The sequence below is a fragment of the Podarcis vaucheri genome (genome assembly GCF_965113315.1).
Source record: "Podarcis vaucheri genome assembly, chromosome: 8".
Classification (NCBI taxonomy): Eukaryota; Metazoa; Chordata; class Lepidosauria; order Squamata; family Lacertidae; genus Podarcis; species Podarcis vaucheri.
In genome coordinates this window covers 57,652,107-57,672,985 of record NC_138766.1, presented here as the reverse complement: position 1 = coordinate 57,672,985, position 20,879 = coordinate 57,652,107, and the positions used below count along the sequence as shown (strand labels likewise).

At 42.8% G+C, this 20,879-nt stretch overlaps 1 protein-coding gene and 1 long non-coding RNA gene across 4 annotated transcripts in view; one reads left to right on the top strand and one right to left on the bottom strand.

Annotated features, from left to right (window-relative positions):
* The first annotated feature begins 332 nt into the window (after positions 1 to 332).
* The window catches only part of CA8 (carbonic anhydrase 8), a 43,311-nt gene continuing 22,764 nt past the window's right edge, over positions 333 to 20,879 (top strand). Inside the window, exons 1-3 of one of the 3 annotated variants that reach the window (XM_082234010.1) lie at positions 333 to 586; positions 3,475 to 3,666; positions 7,119 to 7,243. In XM_082234010.1, the coding sequence (XP_082090136.1) occupies positions 511 to 586; positions 3,475 to 3,666; positions 7,119 to 7,243 (393 nt within the window). In that variant the 5' untranslated portion in view covers positions 333 to 510. The remainder of the gene's footprint in view (positions 587 to 3,474; positions 3,667 to 7,118; positions 7,244 to 20,879) is intronic. The other 2 variants (XM_082234009.1, XM_082234008.1) reach the window with 2 other exon arrangements.
* LOC309538475 overlaps positions 1,084 to 20,879 on the bottom strand; it is a 40,659-nt gene continuing 20,863 nt past the window's right edge. Inside the window, exon 4 of the long non-coding RNA XR_014222195.1 lies at positions 1,084 to 1,204. This is a non-coding gene — a long non-coding RNA (uncharacterized lncRNA). The remainder of the gene's footprint in view (positions 1,205 to 20,879) is intronic.

Sequence of the window (20,879 nt, the reverse complement as noted above, 5' to 3'; positions counted from 1 at the left end):
TGCAGGCAGGAGCTGATTTGAGTTGAACTCCAACAACATTTGGGTCCTCACCCCTGTTTTAGAGGCTCCTGGAGGCAAACAAATCCCTTCACCTTGTAGAGCATCTATCTTTCTTCACAGCCTAATTGTTTGCCTTAAATGCCTGGATTTGATTGCTCCACCTACCCACCCATCCCTGTACTGTATTATATTTCATAAACCCATATAACACACTGACTAATAATACCATCACATTTCAGGATTCTCTAGAAACGTATATAAAAGTGACAGGGGCCAAACAAACATCAACCAAGCTTCCTGACTCTCGTATGTGTTTCTCACATGTAGTCATAGACGAGCTGTTCTCCAGTGCAAGTCTCCAGCTCCTGCTTTGCACACACACACACACACACACACACACACACACACACACAGAGCCTGGCTGCCTGCAGAGAGCAGACTTCCGCAAGGCAGCCTTCCAGAGACAGCCAGAGTGCTCAGAGGGACGGAGCTGTTGGAGAGCGCCTGGGAATGGCTGACAGCTACATTGAGGAATCGGATCTCTTTCCTGAGAAAGAGGAGACTTTGGAGTGGGGTTATGAAGAAGGTAAGGAGGTTGGGGCTTGAAACTGTGAGCTGCTAGGTGGGCTGAGCGAGTGAAGCATTTTCATTGTGTGCCTGAGTGTGCGTGTGTGTGAGAGAAAACTTAAATATAAAGTTCACATTTACTCTTGTCACCAATACGCCTTGGAAGGTGTCATTTTAGCACACTGTGTTTCAATGTGCAAACTATCGGGTTAAGAAAAGCATGTTATTTAATTTTAGGTTAAAAAAAAACCCAACCAACACAAAACAGAAACTCTAGAACTGCTTCAGCAGTAAGCCCTTCTCTTTCCGAAGGCAAAGATGCAGCATTTCCACAAATAAGTTGCACATTCCCTCGCTGTGTTTGAAAGTCAAACACTGTAGCTCTGACAGCGCCACTGGCTGTACACACAAAAAGCTGGGCTGCTTTTGTTGCTTTTTACTGTCCAGTGAGCACAGACTGAGGGAAATGAAAAGGGATTTCTAATCTCCTCTCACATTTGATAATCCAAGCTGAATTTAAGAACATGGGTACAGAAATGTTTATGGCTAGGACTCACAAATGGCAGCAATGTGGAAATGAAGCAGACAGTTACAGTTGCATATTCAGTTGTGGAAATGATGGTCTTGTGACAGAAGGCTAAGAAAAACAAAAATTGCTGGTTAGATGTGTTAGCCCACTAGCGGGGGATCCTAAAAGACAGCAAGTTAGCAAGTTAGTAATACCTCTTTATTAAAGTAGTGGGTGAACTTTCAAGCTTATGGAGTGTGTGTGGGGGGGTATGGGTATTACCCGCAGTGTTGCTTGGATATGGTGAAAAGATCCAAGTCTACAGTTTCTATGATGAAGTGAAGGTGTTATGAAAACTTAATGAGATTAGATTGTGTTAAGCAAAATCAAGATTTTGGGTGCAAGCATAGTCTGACATTTTCTTCAATCCGAAGAAGCATTCTGGTGAACACAGATACTTGCTTATTTGCTTCATGTTGTTTTATTTGAAACTGATTTTGTCTCAGCAAACGTTTCTCTTCAAAACCAGAACTGTGTTTCCATGATTTGGGCTTAACTGAATCAGATGCTGGTTGAAAAGACATTGCTGTCCAGTTCAGATGGGTCAGTGATCATGGCAAGCATTTTACATTTGCTTCTTGGAATATAGAAATGTTAATTTCTTTTTTCAAATATATTTTGTCCCCTAATGAAACTTCTTTGGCATGTCTCACAGCCACCTGGACCAAATTAACTGTGCCCTTTCATTTAACATGCATGTTTTTAAAAAATATGAACGGCAGGAGCTGGACTGGGCTGGGCTGGGGGATGATAAATATCAGGACTGCAGTTGATAGGTAGGAGAGAATAACCTGATGAAAATTGCTCTTTGAAGTTTCTGTTTTCATGGCAAATGTAAATTTCCTCCTAATGCAAACAGCAGCTTTCAATGAGTGTTTTCCCATCAGGACTACAGCAGGGGAGGAGAGCGTTAAAACCCACCTCCCTATCTGTTGTGGATCTTATTACTTTTAGCACCCTAACAGTTTTAAAATATAGGCACAGTAAATGTAAAGATTCACCTAACTAGTAGTGGCTAGGGTGGTGCTCCAGAACCACCCTCCTAACACTGTCATTACTGCCATTTATTTGGATGATGCGGGGAGGCAGGGGACAAGATGTCAGGCCTGTGTTGGCACTGATGGAGTAAATCCTGCACTCCTGCAAATGTGCCCACAAAGCTCCGAAAGTCACCACTACCCTGCCGCACCAGTGACACTAGGGTCAGGAGGCCAACAACGCGCCCCGCTATGAGGACAGATTCTGCATTTAATATCATAGATATAGATACGGATGATATAGATATATAGGTAAAGGACCCCTGACAGTTAAGTCCAGTCACGAATGACTCTGGGGTTGCGGCGCTCATCTCGCTTTGCTGGCCGAGGGAGACGATGTTTGTCTGCAGACAGTTTTTCTGAGTCATGTGGTCAGCATGACTAAGCCACTTCTGGCGAAACCAGAGCACGTGGAAATGCCATTTACCTTCCTGCTGGAGCGATACCTATTTATCTACTTGCACTTTGATGTGCTTTCGAATTGCTAGGTTGGCAGGATCTGTGACCGAGCAATGGGAGCTCACTCATTGGCGGAGCTTCATGCTCTGGCACCGGGGGGGGGGGGGCGGAGAGCAGGCAGAAGCAGGGCGTGCGGCCGCAGGGGTGTGGTGCCCAGCATGGGAGGGGGCAGCCACGATGGCACCCTGCCAGGATTGCGCTGCCAAGGGCAGTGCATCCCCCTCACACTCCTCTTCCTCCACCAGTGAGCTCACCCTGTCATGGGGATTCGAGCCCTAGGCTCAGTGGTTTAGACCACAGAGCAACCCGTGTCCCCTAATATCATATATAGTTTGGCCCTGAGCCTAGGACTTGCTGATCAGAAGGTCGGCAGTTCGAATCGCCGCGACTGGGTGAGCTCCCATTGCTCGGTCCCTGCTCCTGCCCACCTAGCAGTTCGAAAGCACATCAAAGTGCAAGTAGATAAATAGGTACCGCTCCAACGGGAAGGTAAACAGCGTTTCCATGTGCTGCTCTGGTTTGCCAGAAGCGGTTTAGTCATGCTGGGCACATGACCTGGAAGCTGTACGCCGGCTCCCTCGGCCAATAAAGCGAGATGAGCGCCGCAACCCCAGAGTCGGCCACGACTGGATCTAATGGTCAGGGGTCCCTTTACCTTTACTATTTTGTACTTTGGACATCTAGAAGGAACAGGAAGATTTGGGCAAATCCTTTTAAGAGTTTTAAGAAACTTGCATCAGCATAAGGAAGTAGACGGAATATATTTTAGGGCTCATGATTCGAAGAGCATATAGAAATAGTTTAATTTTTAATTTCAAACAAGTATGTTTTCTTTTGTCCTAGGGGTTGAGTGGGGATTAGTCTTTCCTGATGCTAATGGAGAATATCAGTCTCCTATTAACCTGAATTCAAGAGAAGCAAAATTTGACCCCTTGTTGTTGGAAGTATGTTTATCACCAAACTATGTTGTGTGCCGTGACTGTGAGGTCATCAATGATGGACACTCGGTTCAGATCCTCTTAAAGTCCAAATCAGGTATGCTTTCCTATTCTTTATTGTTTGCTTTGGGATATGTCCAAACCATCATTGCTGTCACATTTTAAAATTATGCTATCCTTATCAACAACAAAAAGCAGACAGTTTCATACACATTAGCTCAATATTCTCTCAAGCACCCTGTAAGGTCGGTGTTATTATCCCCATATTACAGGTGTGAAGACTGAGGCTGAGAATGGCTTGCCTAAGGCCACCTAGCAAGTCTACAGCTGAGGTGAGCATTGAACAAGGGACTGACTGACATGCTTCACACTCTTAGCTACTTCAGACACAGGCTCCCGTTCCATTTCATTTTTTTACCTTCATTGTGCAAGTCATAAACCACAGACATACCCTTCTTTTTTCTTTATTGAAAAAACTCTCAGAGAAAACTCTGTGGATGCTTGTTTGTAACATAAAAATGGTCAGATACAAGTCATAAGACTGTGAAGAAGGTCCCAGAAGCGTTCAAGCAAGGAGTGCAATGCTTCAAGCATATGTGTTTTCAGCCACTTTCTGCCTGCCTTCCTCTGGTTCAGACACATAAAATAGGGAGAAATAATGCTAGAATTGGCTTCTAACCAACAGAATTGTAATAATCTGTAACAGTGATGGAAACTGGCTTGGCAAAAATGGGCAACACTTAAGATGCCCTCTCCATGTTCTTGGGTCTTTGCGTGCATGTCCCATCCCCAAATTTAAAATTGTCTCTATGGTTTTTTTTTTACTTCTATTAAAAAGAGAATTCTCCAACTTGCCACTATATGCTGACATACGACACCAGCATCAAGAGTTAGCAATAGGAAGAAAGCCTTTTATTTATCATATTCTTGGCAGTCTCTAAATGCTACGAAGCAGCTGGGAGACCACAAGGAAAGTTCTCACTGTGTCTCTAGCTGGCTGGTCAGCAGGAAATATTTGTCAGTGGACCCGTACCGGATGCTTCCAACTCTTAGGTTGGGAAGAACACAGGAAGGCGGCTCAGTCCTTTGGTCTATCCAGCTCAGTATTGTCTGCACTTACCAGAAGCAGTTATCCAGATTTTCAGGCAGGGGACATTCAAGGATTGAACCCAGTACCTTCTGCATAGCTCTACCTACTGCTGAGCTATGGAACTTGCCCACCCGCAGTCCCTACCTGCAGGCTCACAATTGAATAGACATGATACCAAGGGGAAAAGGAATGGGAGGGAAGAGGAAAACCTTTGGTGCAGCTGCTCCTTCAGTGGCCAATGGATAAAGCCAGTTCAGTCTCTCTTCCCCTTGCCAATTTTCTTCCTGAGAGGCAGAGGGTGCTGATGTTACAAGAGCCCTTTATCCCACAGTTGCTGGTGGGGGTATTTGATGGAAGCTCCCTTTCTGCTGCTCTTCTTAGAGCCACTTAAAATATTCTGCAGAAGTGACAGGAGAGGAAGTACAATTGACTTGTGCTTCATCTGCCCACACTTGCAGGCCATGTCCAAATTGGAGAAAAGCATCTAACTCGTATGGGAAAATATCTTCAAATTCAGGGCAGAATGCACATCCTCAGGGATGCACATAGATTTTCCCCCAGCAATATTATCTGGAAGCATAGCAGATCACCCTTCTCTTACTTTATGTGGAAAATGTCTGAAATGGTCCATGGTATTTCAGTATCAGGAAGAGGGCTATAAAAATCACTAACTTTTTCACTGCTGCTAGTATCTCATGGGAAAAAACCTAACATTTCAGACATTCCTCACTGAAAATGTCCTTACTGCACCTCTAGAACTGATCATTCATGTACAGTATATATCTACTTTTCAGCAGAGAGCAAACCATGAATAGATAATATGGGTAGAGTTAACTTTTAATAGCAAAAGAGATGTGTTATATGGTTAAAGGTGGAAATGTGCATATTTTGTCAATATATTCTATGCATGTTCTGGATGAGTAGCCTTATTACAGTGAAGCAGATGAAGAGTCTTATAGCACCTAAAAGACTATCTGATTTGCTGCAACGTAAGTATTTGACAATGAAAGCCAGTATCCAGCAGTTCCTGCTGCAATAAACGAGTTAGTCTTTGAGGTGCTATAGAACTTCCTTTACCAGTTTGGAAATTTGCATTCAGTTTTCAAAGGGAGAAAAACTATGAAGAGGAAGCTGACTGGCAGCCTTAAAGGTAGCAGTTTTATATACAGGATCCAAGAGAGTCTCGTGTTTTGCCACAGACTCTGCCAGTTTCTGTAACCAGGGGAACACAGGATCACTAATTGCTCATGTAATGGCTTTTCTATAGACCATCCTCTGAGTCCCAGCTCTGAATCTACCGGAAGCCGTCTTGGAAGAAGTGTTTCTAACATGGGACTCATAAAATACCCATTAGAATTGAGAGAAGTTCTTCATAGCCCTATCCCTACTGAGTCTACAGGCATGTGGCAAAATAATGTCTTTTGAAAAGTCAGCCTTGGGAGAGCTTCCTTACTTTCTCTGCTCTGAAAGGACTGAATCAACTCTCTGCAGAACGTCATGGTTACTTTTCTATTATCATCCATTCGTATCCCTTCCTTCTGCATATCTCATTACAATCTGTGTCAGTCAAACCTGGGTCACTTTGGTGCTTTTATGTAGACATGTAAAAAAACCCACAGTGTTTTTGGGCAATATTCCAAATATATAATGCTGTGACTTGTAGATCCAGGCCATATCACTGTAGATCATTCACTCAGTGTTCTAGTTCTTGTAGAAATTATATGCAGATATATATTTAGATTTTCTTCATCTGGGCTCTGACATTTGGATATCCTGGGTTTGTGAAAGATTAGCAAGTTTATACTTTTTTAAAAAAGTGAGGCCATAGAATAATAGTTTATTTCATGCCTTAGATGATATTGCTGAGGATTCAAGCTTATCTTATCTATCTATGTCTGTCAGTTAGGACAAGCTGTTAGTTTGTTAGCTGTTATGGGCCCTATTCAGATGAGCATGGATGCAGCACCCATGTTCAGAGCGACCCTGCCAGGCTCAATAGGCACATGTTTTCTCCCGACATGCTGGATGGGGAAAACAGGGCTCCATTAATCTCTTTAATGCATACAGGTGCTGTGCCTGCACTTGACTAGACTTGGCCCATATATGACTCAAATGGTTGGGAATTTGTTTTGTTTTTTCATGTTCAGCTTCCTCACAACAAACGTAAGTTACATAGTATGCACAGAACTCCATCAGCTAGTAAAGATGCAGGCCTGATGTATGGATATACACACATTCACACCTAGAAGGGATAAATACAGACAAGCAAATTTATCTTCATGAAAACTGCTCTGCCTCATCAAATTAAGAACGCAACAAGAAGTGTGCAGCCATGGAGCACAGTTTGTCACATGTGACCTCTCTCTCATTCTCACTAACTATTGTTCTGTTGGCTGAGAAAATCTTCAGAAAATGGCAGGCTATGAATGTCACCTGCTATTATTTGTGTTCTTTTGCAGCGTTAGCAGGAGGACCCTTGCCTCGGGGGCATGAATTTGAACTGCACGATGTCCGGTTTCATTGGGGGAGAGAAAATCAGCGTGGCTCTGAACACACTGTTAATTTCAAAGCTTTCCCCATGGAGGTAAGAGTGGTCTTGCCATTATCTAGCCTTACACTTTTCCTGTGAATTTGAAACTAATGTCTAAAAACCTGTTGGTTTGATTTTAACCCTGCAGCTTATTGATTTATAGTTACTTTTAAAGGCTGTCATCTTAAGTATGCATTGGGAACTTATAATTAACATGTATAGCATCGTGCCTCTGGTGCAAATTCTACTGCATGATTAATCGGTCATAAAGTTAACCTTCAGCACTATTAACTTCTGCATTAATAATATTCTAACAACCTCTGCTAAACTTAGCATTTCCTTGACTACTAGCTGGAACATGGGCAGAGGCACACCTGGCTTCCTTTTTTTTAAATTGACAAATAAATGTAAGCCAAGCCAAAATTATCAATGGATTTGTTCGGAAACAGCTTTCACTACTTAAAAGCAAGGTCTTGAATGGTACTGATCCACAGTGGGTTTCCAGTTTTTAGTGAAAAACAGGTATAGGGTTACTGCAGTCCACAATGTGAGCCATGTGCGGTAGTCCAACTCCATGCGTACATTTACGGTGCTAGTTGGTGATATTCAAGTGTTTCCTCATGCTATGCAGTTAATCTTTTTATATTATAAAAGCTCTTTCAGTGCATATTTGTTTGGCTTTAAATATTTTCATGCTATTTATCTTAATCCCCTTAGAAGCTTGAAAACAAATTTCCTTGCCATTTTAATTCTTTGTGGGATTTGTTACGAAGCACTGAGCTGCTGCGATAAAGGCTTGTTTTTAAGTACTATGCCAAAAGGATTTTGGGCCCACTTCAGACATTAGCTCTGCTCTGTCACTAAAAGGGAAACATTAAAACAGTTGAAAATCTGCACAAAACCTTGAGCAGTTAATTGAGAAAATTAAAAGTGGGAAGGGCCAGTTCTGTTCCTTTAGAACGTCAGGAATTTCATCGTCATTTGTTTTGAAAATGAGCATAAATCACAGTGCAGAGGTCTACTCAGGTGTAAATCCCATTGAGGTCTAGGTAAGTGTGCCTACTCAGAAGTAAGTCTTATTGAATTCAGTGGTGCTTACTTCCAGGTATGTGGTGTTAGGATCACATCCTTGGTGTATGAACTCCCTGGGAGCCAGCTTGGTATAGTGGTTAAGAGCGGTAGACTCGTAATCTGGTGAACTGGGTTTGCTTCCCTGCTCTTCCACATGCAGCTGCTGGGTAACCTTGGGCCAGTCACACTTCTCTGAAGTCTCTCAGCCCCACTCACCTCACAGAGTGTTTGTTGTGGGGAAGGAAGGGAAAGGAGATTGTTAGCTGCTTTGAGACTCCTTAAGGGGAGTGAAAAGCAGGATATCAAGTCCAAACTCCTCCTCCTCCTCTAAACATGCATTTTAGGGGGAAAGTTTTCTACTGGAACTAAGGAAGTTAAACACAATTTGAATCTTTGTATGATTGTTGTGCAACAATCTCAAAGCACAAGGCAGGCGTTCTCTTACAGAGTTAAGTTCAGAACTGTTTTGTCTGCTGTCGAGCCACAGGTTGCTTCCGGGTGACCTGTTTATTGAGCTTCATTCTGATTTGCTTGTGTGGAAGCTACACAACTTCCCATCAATCGTTATCCCACATTTATGTTCCAATGGGATCAGTGGGAGAGGATGCTATTTCTTTTGGCCCAAACATTCTGAATCTTCTGGAGCACATGAAATCTTGCCTCAAATTGGCCGTGATGCTAATGCTGCTTCTCAACTGGTGGTGGAGGTGGCGGGGCTGGCAATGCAGGCAGCAGTGGCAAGATGGCATTTCCCGTTTTGGCTCAAGTGGTGAAACAGGATGCCCTGCTGATCTCAATGGGCACCAGCCCCCATTGCCTAATAATATGAAAGAGAAAACATGCCCTTTAAAAACTGCATGCATAAGGTGGAGTAGCACGATTGGCTTTGGATCTCTGCAACCTATAAATTGCACATTATTATCATCACCTACCTCTCAGTGTATACAGTAAATAGACTCATAATATACATGTAGGTGTGTACTCATTAATTTCATAACTTGTGAACCTCAGGTCTTCATGTATTTCTGTCTCCTCTAGTTGTACAAAAAATAAAAAGAACATTAGCTTAATTTACAGAATTATAGGCCCTATTTCTAGCTAATACAGCGTAATGTTAAAATACATTTTTAAAATCCTTTTCTTTGCCTTGGAAACCTGGAATATATTTTAAAGACTGGAATATATTTTAAAGACTGACAATGAATAATCTGGATAAAGTTTTAAGGAGAAAGCTAATCATGTGGTACAAAAAGAGATTTAGCTAAATCTGTGAACAGCTTTAAGACGGGAACCACAGGCTTTAGCTACTGAATGATGTTAGATATCTAAATCTACTGAAGCCAATGGAGCAAATGACAAAAGATTCTAGCTTTGCATATTCACTTGCTTTTTCATTTTAGTTTCTGCCAGAAAGCTGCAGAATACCAAAAATATATCCGTATAGAAACATTGATAAGAATGTTATTATTATTTTTTCCAATACTTGGAGGAGCTCAATACTGCCAAGTTCCATGTTATTTTTCATTTGTAAAATGAGAATAAAACAACATCCTGTATCTTTAAGTGAAACAATGTAATTTCATTCTTCCTGCATATCTGGGAAACTGGTACTCAAGGTTAGGACTTTTTGGTTCATGGCTTAACAAATTAGCTAACTGGAGGTTTCCAGTATGACCTCTGGAAACTGACATGCTCAAAATTAATTATTGCGTTGTCTTTTGACCAAATCTCCTTATGCAATTCAGAAGTTGTTCTTGGATGTCTTTGTTAACATTCAGTAAAATCTTCACAAAAATGCTCTGGACAGCTGCAGCCAGGCATGGTATACCAGAGGTAGGCTGAAGGTAGATTGGAATTTCCTGGTAGACCTCTGGATGACTTGCAGGGAATAGTCAAGGGTGTCTGATTCCCAGTTGCTTACTCATAGCCACAACTAAAAAAGCTCAGTCCTCTCCACAAAAATCAGCTTGCTGAGAAAGAATGCTTTACTCCTTTGCCCCACTATGGTCCCAATCAAAACTGGGACCCCCAGTGCCTGCTAGTTGCTCCAGGAGGAAAGCTTCCATTCAATGAAAGCTTCCCCCCTGGAAAAATAGCAAAAGCTTGGTGTCCAAATTCAGATTAGAACTGGGGGGGAAGGGTTAAAGCTCCTCTCCTCCCCAGGCCATTGTCTCTTTCCCATCCCACCCTCCACCCCTGTTGAAAGGCATTTTTAAAGTCACTAATGTAAGGGCTCATGACACACTTAATACCCCATCTTGTTTGACCCTTAGAGCAGGCATAGAGAACAGCGCAACAGCAGATGTTTCACAGTCTTATGTTCACAGTTGTTAAATGCATTCAATGTTTTCCTAGTAGCAGATTGTAGAGAATGGTAAATTTGTATGCTTTATAAAATTGAAGTCTTATCCTTAACCTTCTGTCACAGAATGAAAAGTGTGTGTGTGTGTGTGTGTGTGTGTGTGTGTGAAGCAGTTGATACCACCCTTAAATACAAAGAAGAGGCATGAGAGCGTAGCAGTTATTTTATTATCTGTTGATAAGGTCTTCAGAATATTGGGTTTGTTTGATCAGGTTTTATTTGATGCAAGTGGTACATTCACAGGGCCTGAGATGGACTTTGGTTTCAGGTAATTGAGTAATGAGGGTACTGAATATTGCAGCTGCTAATTAACTAAGACATATTAACGACACATATTACTTGCAGATAAAACACTTAACAACTTGGCGCTGCACTGCTGTCATGACCTGGGGCATGTTCAAAAACTGGTCTCCTTTCCTGGGAAATGTTGCAGGAAAAGCTAGGGTGGCCTCAAAAGCTAAGTCATCATCCAAAGAAGAGGACAAGGAGTATACAGATATGTATAATGTGCATATATATATATATATATGCATCAATGCTAATTTAAAATACTTCAAATAATATTTTAAATAGCAGTATAATTGCATAGTGAAAAAGGCCAAGAATTACGAACCCATCTGCACTATACATTTAAAGCAGTATTATACCACTCAAAGCAGTATCGAACCCTATAGAAGTAAGCAGATCACAGAAGAGCTGAAAGTGAAAAGACGTATCATTTTAAGGCTCCAGGTTCTCCGTATTTTCCAGAGCTATTTCTTTGCATAGATATAGACAGATGCTGCAAACCTACAGAGGCACACAGAACAAACAACAGATCCTTCTAACTGCTCTACGGCTACTTTTGAAACAATAACATTAGAATTTTGATTGGAAGTGGTGTTTTTCTTTTGATCTGTTCTGCACATAAATGTAAGACAAGAGAGTGAGAGTGATGTAATTTAAATCTAACACAACAATATTGCCACAGCTAGGCTGCTGAAATAGTACAGGGAACTGCAGAGCAGAGATTTATGGTGGTACCCTCACTGCCCCTCTTTCCCCTCTTCTCAACTTTTTGTGGCACCTCGGATTTCTAAGCAAAACCAGAATAAAAGGGTTTGTGTGTAGGGATTAAAAGGGGTTTGTTGATGAATGAGTCATCTATCCTTCCTTCCTCCAAGTCAGGGCAGCAGGGCAACGGGGATACGTGAATGCAGCTAGTGAAGTGTGCAGACTGGCATGAAAGCATAACCTCTCTGTGCTGCACATTCAAAGAGGAAGCCTTTGGTGGTTGGCTGCCCTTCCAGAGGGACTGATTGTTAGGAGTAGGCTTCGTATCCTATCGCCATGCTCAGCGTTATTCCTCTTACATTAGCCGAGGCAGCAATGGGTCTGAAGATAAAGAAAGCAGTGGTGCGTAGCTTCTCATAAGAAGCCACATGGCTTCTGATTGCCTTCCAGAAGTGGATAAGGTGACATAAGACGTTTCATGCTTTGCTGAAAATTAACAGTGTGCTACAAAAGTAGCCGGAACAGATCTACCCCAGGGTGCTTTATTCATTAGACCATGTTGCCTAAGTCAAAAGCATGGTCTCTAATCTCATATTCATGAAAAATAAAATTCCCTCCTGCTACATAGTTTGCTAGGCTGAAAATTCTTTTCCAGCATTACATGGCAGTCCCATTAGGTGTGTGCTGTACAAATTAAGCCGATCCACCCTCAGGAAATGGGAGCTGAGGAAAGGAAACAGATCTTAGGTAGTGCCAGAGAACTGAGACTCTGGAAACCTGTTCCCTGACAAGGTACCTAGTCTGGACTAGCCTGGACTAGCATACAACAGCTTACCATATTACGGTAAATCTCTGCCCTTGTGGGAAGTTCTTCTGATAATGCCATACTACTTTAAAAAAAAATTATTCTGTTTGGTTTGAAATGAGGTTACTAACATGTACACTCTTTGATTAAAGTAAAGATATCCCACTTCTACTTTATCTTCCACAATTGTTTCCCTGCACCAGAACTTTTGTTGTTGCTGTTGCAGTTGTTAACATTGTACATAGAACTTTTCCTGAAATGTTAAGAAGAGCGAATGGATCAGGTCAGTTTATTTCTTGAAATCTTTTGAATTTCAGGCAAACATTCTGTCTGACCACTTGCTCCAAATTCACAACAAATCTTAACTTCACTGCCTGTAAAACTGTTGCAGCTGCTCTGTGGATAGGAATGGTGTAAAATCTGTGCTCTTTGTGGTCCTTAATGCCCCATTCAATTAAGCACGAAATAATTCCAGTGGTCTCTGAGATTTCCATATCATTAACTATTCATCGTTTCCCCAAAACCAATGTTCTGAACAAACACTGATTTGGCACTATCCCATCAACAAATCCATTCTCTCAAACTGGCCATTTTTCCTATTCAGAGCTTTCCTGCTTTTGCCCACTTTATCATTCCAGACATATAATCAGCTTCATCTCACCGAGTTGCTGCTATGTTTACTGCAATAACATTTCACTGTTAGTTTGAGGCTTGTCTATTGTATTTGCTTGCTATCTCTCATTTCAAGTTGTAAGCTCACTCATGCCTGGCATTTCTGGGTGTGCACTGCTATCTTTCATAATTTGGCATGTCATGGGCTTAGATCATTATACACGGCTGGGCTTACTTTTCAAGGGGATTTACTCCCAGGTAAGTGGGACACAGGTGGCGCTGTAGTCTAAACCACAGAGCCTAGGGCTTGCCGATCAGAAGGTTGGCAGTTCGAATCCCTGCGATGGAGTGAGCTACCGTTCTTCGGTCCCTGCTCCTGCCAAACTAGCAGTTTGAAAGCACATCAAAGTGCAAGTAGATAAATAGGTTCTCTGGCGGGAATGTAAACGGCGTTTCCGTGCGCTGCTCTGGTTCGCCAGAAGTGGCTTAGTCATGCTGGCCACATGACCCGGAAGCTGTCTTCGGACAAACGCCAGCTCCCTTGGCCTATAGAGTAAGATGAGCGTGCAATGCCAGAGTCATCCACGACTGGACCTAATGGTCAGGGGTACCTTTACCTTTACCTTTAAGTGGGTATATAGAACTGCAGCCTAAACAGTTAGTTAATCTTTAGCAGGATTTCGTTATAAGTCCTTTGAAAATGGATAGCTTTTATATTCAATCGGGATCCTTTTCCTGAAAAGCTTTCAGTGAGCCAGGAGGCTGAGAACTTGTGGTTCTTTAAGGCAATTATTGGAAAGGGTTTTTGTGGAAGGGGATGGCGACAACCTAGGGGCCACCCCCTCTCCTTACTGCATAGTTGGCACTGAAGCTCGATGCTGCCGTGCCAGAGAGGAACTGGCTGTGAAGCACGCTGCTCAGTCAGCTCCAAACTGGTGAGACACTGTATGCATCTGCTTTATTGTAATGTTTAACTTTTTGTGAGCTGTCTTGGGAGACAAAGTATAAATAAACTGAATAAAATGCATAGCTCTGAGGATGAGCCCCAAAGTGCTGTAGGCTGGCAGGACTGATTGCACAGTAAGCTAGCCATCTACATGAGCAGTAGAGTTTTATCAGAGTTACTTGATCCATCTCTAAGGATGGGGGGAGAAAGTGAAGAACACCGCCTTTCTTCTGCATCAATATTTTTAACTGTTTCTAATATTCTGTTCTTTTGGGAAGGCTTTGTTCATGTGTATTCCTCATGACAGTTTGGGGAAAGATTTGTATATCCTTTTTAAAAAAATCTATTTTTTTAAAGTGTGAACAATTTTTTGTTCATACCTAACAACTCTTCAAAGGGCTGCTCCATGCTGGTGGTTTTTTTGGGGTGTGTGAGAATTTGGCAACATGTCATTGATGTACATGTGCATTGATGTGCATTAATGGTGGGATTATACTGGACCGTCCATTAAATTGTTCTGCAATGCTTCCCCAATGAGACAGCATCATTGCTGTCTGGAGGAGGAGCACCATTGTGCTACAGCACAACGAAAGTGGGACAAAAGCACACCCCGAAAATATCTGTGGTATGAAAAGTCGCAGAGTTTCAGCAACTATTGGGAACAAAGCAGCATGTCTACTCTGAAACTTTTATTAGCCAAAAAAGTATTGAAAATAGGATTGCCTAGAATCCACAGGGATGCTCACCACTTCGGAGAGAAATGATGGTGCAACAGAGGAGGTTAGTAGTTCCTGACTGGCAAGGCAAAACTTTGGAGATGGAGTCAAGGTGTTGGTTCAGGATGACCAACTGTGCCCCTGAAGCTGGGGTCAAACATTCAAGTTGTTTTAGTGAGGTCTTGGAGCAACTGGTTGAATTTCTGGCAGGGATACATAGTCATTGACTGGAGGCCTCACCGCTTGACATTTAAAGGGCTGGAACCTTCTTTTGTCATTCCATTGAGGTGGGGAGCTGTGCGGTTCCCATCTCAGGGCTCTCTGGAGCCCCTAAGGCGTCTGTGGACCAGCCCATCAGAGTCTGGTGGCACCAATGTCTCCTCATGGCTCAGAGGAAGGGAGGCAGGCTCTGGTGCCTGCAGACCCACATTGTACAAACCAGGGGGTGGATCCATTTCCTCCTCAGAGCTGCAGCAGTTGAAGGACAGTGCCTCCAAGGAGTCCTGGTCAACGGCCATGACAATGAGCACCTGTACTCATTCAGAATTTGAGCATAAGCTTGAAATAAATGGAAGCCATGGTGCCATAATATCTTTTGAAAAATTGCCCATAGACTCAATAAATGGCAATTATTTGGAATCAAAGAGACACTTTGCCAGGAATCCAGCTGTAAGGTGGGATGGAGTCAGTCAACCTACTACCCAGAACACTGAAATGTTCAGATCAAAGATTTAGATTGCATAGGATTTTGTTTTCATGAAGTCCATTGAGGTTCAGAGCGGAACAAATTGTCCAGAGTTTAAATAAGATGATTTAGTACCACTTACGGTAAATCCTTAGGATGACATGGGCTGGAATCTCCATTGTCCAATCAAGCAAAAACCATTCAAATCCTGCTACTTTGAGATGACTATATAAGAATACTTAGATTTAATCAGGTGTTGAACCATGATTCCTTTAATTTCTTTTTCAGTTATAACCACTAACACTAAGATCCATATAATATGTAAGAAATTTCCAATGGTTTTACAGACTGGCAGTGTGATGTTATGCTGCCAGTTCAGCTGCTACACTTCAGGGAGGAACTTTGCCCAGTTGCAAGTTACATACAGTGGGCAGAACCCTACAGTTTTTCTCCACTTGCTTGTTGAAAATGCTTTGCTGCTTTGCTGCCTTTTCACTGGCACAGTGCAGGCAAGTTCTGGGAAAGTTGCCATGTAATTATCTATTGCAGCTAACAGAACAAAGATTCCCATGGCCAGCTGGGAAAACTAACTAATTTATTGCAGCTTGAACTTTTGTAGAGTCTACAATCAGATGCCTCATGCATGGAGGCAGGGGTGCTCCAGTGGCTTTTGGAAAGCTGTAAGGAACTGTTGTTGGCGCTGCAGCTTCCTTCCTTGTCCCATTTCCATGCTCATCTGTGCCATGTAGTTACTTAGATGGACTGCTGCTATAGTAATGCTTGTGACTACAGCTACACCAGTCTTCTTTAGGGATCACTCGTAGCTGAGTAAGATTGTCTTCCATAAACACAGTTTTAACAGTGAGTCCGTAAGTGACTGTGGAGGCCAATTCTGGATCCACACGTCCTTCCACAGTGGAGGCATAGGTTTCCAGGTGGGAGTTGATGATGGTGAGGGTTTGCCAACCATGCCTTCTCCCTTTCGTCCTGAGTTTTAGCATCTTCAAAGCCCATGACACCTTTAATAAAGGCTGTTCTCCAACTGGAGCGCTCACAGGCCAGTGTTTCCCAGTTGTTGGTGTTTATACTACATTTTTTAAGATTTACCATGAGAGAGTCTTTGAACCTCTTATGTTGACCACCAGCATTACGCTTACCAATTTTAAGTTGGGAGTAGTGTAGTTGCTTTGGAAGATGATAATCAGGCATCCGCACAACATGGCCAGTCCAACGAAGTTGATGTTGAAGAACCATTGCTTCAACACTGGTGATCTTTGCTTCTTTCAGTACACTGGCATTAGTTTGCATGTCTTCCCAGGTGATGTGCAAAATTTTTCAGAGACACCGTTGATGGACTCTTTCAAGGAGCTGGAGATGACATTTATTAGTGGTCCATGTTTCACAGGCATACAGGAAGGTTGGTAGTAAACAAGCATTTGGTATCCCTGCAAATGTCCTGGTCCTCAAACACTCTGCACTTCAGTCGGGAGAAAGCTGCACTCGCAGAGCTCAGGCGATGCTGGATTTCGGCATCAATGTCTGCCCTTGTGGAAAGATAACTGCCCACGTAGGAGAAGTGACCAACATTTTCCAACGTTACACCAGTGCAGGAGGGATGGGGCATATGAACACACAAGAAGCTGCTTTAATCAGACTATTTGCCCAAGCCTGCCGGTAGTTCAGCCTTACCATAAGCCTGACAAAGACCAACATCCTGGGTCAGCACACTGCCATCACTCCACACACCAGCACGGTGATCACACACATGAGGTGGTAGATGATTTTGTCTAATTAGGTTCCACCATAACCAGCAACCTCTCCATTGATGCCAAGCTGGCCAAGTGTTTTGGTAAGGCAGTTACAGCGATGGCTCACCTCTCCAAAAGGGTATGGGAATAATGTAATGCTAACATCCAATACTAAAATGAAAGTCTATCAGACCTGTGTGTTGAGTATGCTGCTTTATGGAAGTGAGCCATGGGCAACTAACAACTGCTGGGAGCGATGCCTCAGTGCCTTCCATATGTACAGCTTTAGGAAGATTTTGGGTATCACATGGCAGGAAAAAGTCTCAAATGCAGATGTGCGCTCCCAAGCCCACATTCCCAACATGTACATACTCCTGTCTCAACGACATCTACACTGGCTTAGTTATGTCCACAGAATGGAAGATGGCAGGATCCCCAAGGATGTGCTCTATGGGGAACTGGCTTCAAGCACCAGGCTTGTTGGCAGACCAACTCTGTTCTACAAAGATGTCTGCAAACAAGACATGAAGGGTGACAACATCAACCCTATCATGTGGGAATCCCTTGCAGGCAGCTACAGTGCTTGGAGACAGATACTCAGATTGTGTATCCACAGCAGTGACCAGAGGAGGAATGACCACTGAGAGAAGTGCAGAGAGAACAAGCATCTGCCCCAGCTTCAACAAAACATGTCTCTTCTGTATTGGTCTCTATAGCCAAAGTGAGCACTGGAACTCTTCAATGATTTGACTTCATCCCCAAATGTGCACTCCTCCATTTTCTCCCAAGACAGACAGATGCCAGCTATAAGGCCTACTATTATCTACCTAGTGTCCCACAGAGAACTTTCCCAATTTTACTGCATTTCAGCTGGAGAGATAATGGACTGAACTTATGAATACAAAGCACATGGTTTACAATTAAGCTATGAGTCCATCACAGCTTAGGAGCTTTGCTGATAATTGGATTCTGTACTTCACCAAAACGAAGGGTCAGGTTACCCAATGGTTATTCTTTCCCCATTTCATAGACCATGTGGGCTTCAGTCACATCCCCCTCTAATGCAACAGAATCAGTGTTGCTCCCACAGCCTGTAAAATATCTGCTGCCATGAAGAAAGGAGAACAGGAAAGACAGCCTACATTTCCCCCAGATTTGCATTTGTTCAGTTTTATTTCTCTTTGGCTAAATTTCACTTTTAAAACATGCATCTTTAGTTCTGCTGAACTCTTGCCCCTTGCCATTCTCCATTTGCTCTTTGATGCAAAATGCTTTTTTGTTTTGTTTTGGGCAATGCCAAAATACCACTACACTGTTTTCTTAAGCAGCCTACATACTGATTCTATGAATTTTAATTCTGTTCCTTTCCTCCTCCAGGCGGTTAATGGCTAACATATATTGTTTTAAATCACCTTTATTGAAATTGAATGCTCTAGTATCACCAAGTCAGAATGAACTCCTATGAAGATATGGAGCTCAGTTATCATATCAGGATCCTTAGTGGTTTTCTCAATTGATCTAGATAAGTTTTCAACTTGGTACTAATGTAGATTCTTGTAAATTACTAGATGTTATTTTTATTTATAGAAGCTGGTTTTCCAACTTTACATTTTGCTAAAATCTTAAGTAGTTTATAATAGCTATTGATCAACAGATATAGCTTCCCACCATTGCTTCTATTAGGCTAAATAGCAAAGGCTTTTAAAATCACTGTGGCATTTGTAGGTTCAAGAGGTCATCGAGGTATTACTACTATGCTGAAATCAACTCCTATATTTGGCTCAATAAGCCCCAAAGGTCTCCAAGAGACTTACTTACAATTAAAAACATACCATAGAAAAAATACTGTAACAGAAAACACTAACAGTTCCTACAATATATAAAAAACAATACACCCCCCCAAAGCAATGAGAAGCTCTGACAGCACACTAACAATAAAACAAAAACAACAGTATTTCAAAGTCCTGGGGGAAAGGTAAGATTTTATTTGGCACCAAAAACCTGTTAAAGCTGGACAGCTAAGTCCAGTCGCAGACGACTCTGGGGTTGCGACGCTCATCTCACTTTACAGGCCGAGGGAGCCGGTGTTTGTCCGCAGACAGTTTTGCCAGGTCATGTGCCCAGCATGACTAAGCCACTTCTGGCGCAAAGGAACACCAAAACCAGAGCAGTGCACAGAAACGCCGTTTACATTCCCGCCGGAGCGTTACTTATTGATCTACTTACACTTTGACGTGCTTTCAAACTGCTAGGTTGGCAGGAGCAGGGACTGAGCAATGGGAGCTCACCCTGTTTTGGGGATTCGAACTGCTGACCTTCTGATCGGCAAGCGCAAGAGGCTCTGTGGTTTAGAATACAGTGCCACCCGCGTCCCCTGTGAGGATCGAACTCACGACCCCTAGTTTACAAGACCAGTGCTCTAACCACTGAGCTATGGAACCACTCATACATGCTGTTAGTGCCCTGCAAAACTCACTGGGGAGAGTATTCCACAGACAGGGAGCTACAGCTGAGGTGGGACCTCTAATGACAATCTAAGGGTTTAGGTAGGTTCATATTAAAGGTAAAGGTACCCCTGCCCGAACGGGCCAGTCTTGACAGACTCTGGGGTTTGTGCGCCCATCTCACATCTATAGGCCGGGGGCCAGCGCTGTCCGGAGACACTTCCGGGTCACGTGGCCAGCGTGACAAAGCTGCATCTGGCGAGCCAGCGCAGCACACGGAACGCCGTTTACCTTCCCGCTGGTAAGCGGTACCTATTTATCTACTTGCACCCGGGGGTGCTTTCGAACTGCTAGGTTGGCAGGTGCTGGGACCGAGCAGCGGGAGCGCACCCCGCCGCGGGGATTCGAACCGCTGACCTTTCGATCGGCAAGCCCTAGGCGCTGAGGCTTTTACCCACAGCGCCACCCGCGTCCCAATAGGTTCATATTAGCACACCATTAAAGTCACTTGTATGCAATGTATTCCCAATTCAACACCTTAACTTACAAAAAACCCAGCCTTATTAGCTGAAATAATAATGCCTATAGTATTAGCATTTATGCATCTACTTAAAATTTATCTGTTCACCTAAGCTTTCCCTGAGGGGTGATCTAGTTATGTTGCTGTATTAATCTGATCCAGTGTTTACATGTGTTTTGTATTTGTTTTATGAATACAATTGATTTTATGCTGTTCACTGCCACAATTCCCCCCCCCCAATGTTGGCAGCACAGAATTTTAAATAAAGAAATTAGAAAACAGAGTATAAGGCAGGAATGGTGAACCTGTGGCCCTCCAGCTGTTGTTGGACTCCGACTCTAATAAACAAAGCTGGCTGGGGCTGATGGGAGTTGTCAGAACAACATCTGAAGAGCCACAATGTCTCTATCCCTGGTGTAATGATATATACCACAGAATAAATTTACAAACATATTTGTCCAGGTGTGTTTCAGATCTTCCCTATACATTAAAGCACATCTAAGAATCCTGGGAGTTGTAGTTCTTTAAGTTTGTTAAGGGTGCTGGCCAAATGTATTTCTCTAAGGACAAAACTACAGTTCCCAGGATTCTTTGAGGAATGTCATGTGTTTTAAAAGTGCATTGGATGTTCTTTAAATTTTTGTTGTGGATCTACCCATCATTTAAATGTATTATGCAAAAGGTAGAAAAATGTTTTGGAGCATCCAGAATTTTGTCATCCTACTTCACAATGGTGTATTTCTCAATCGCTGCTTCTTCCTACACCTATAGCACCAAGGCTATAGGTG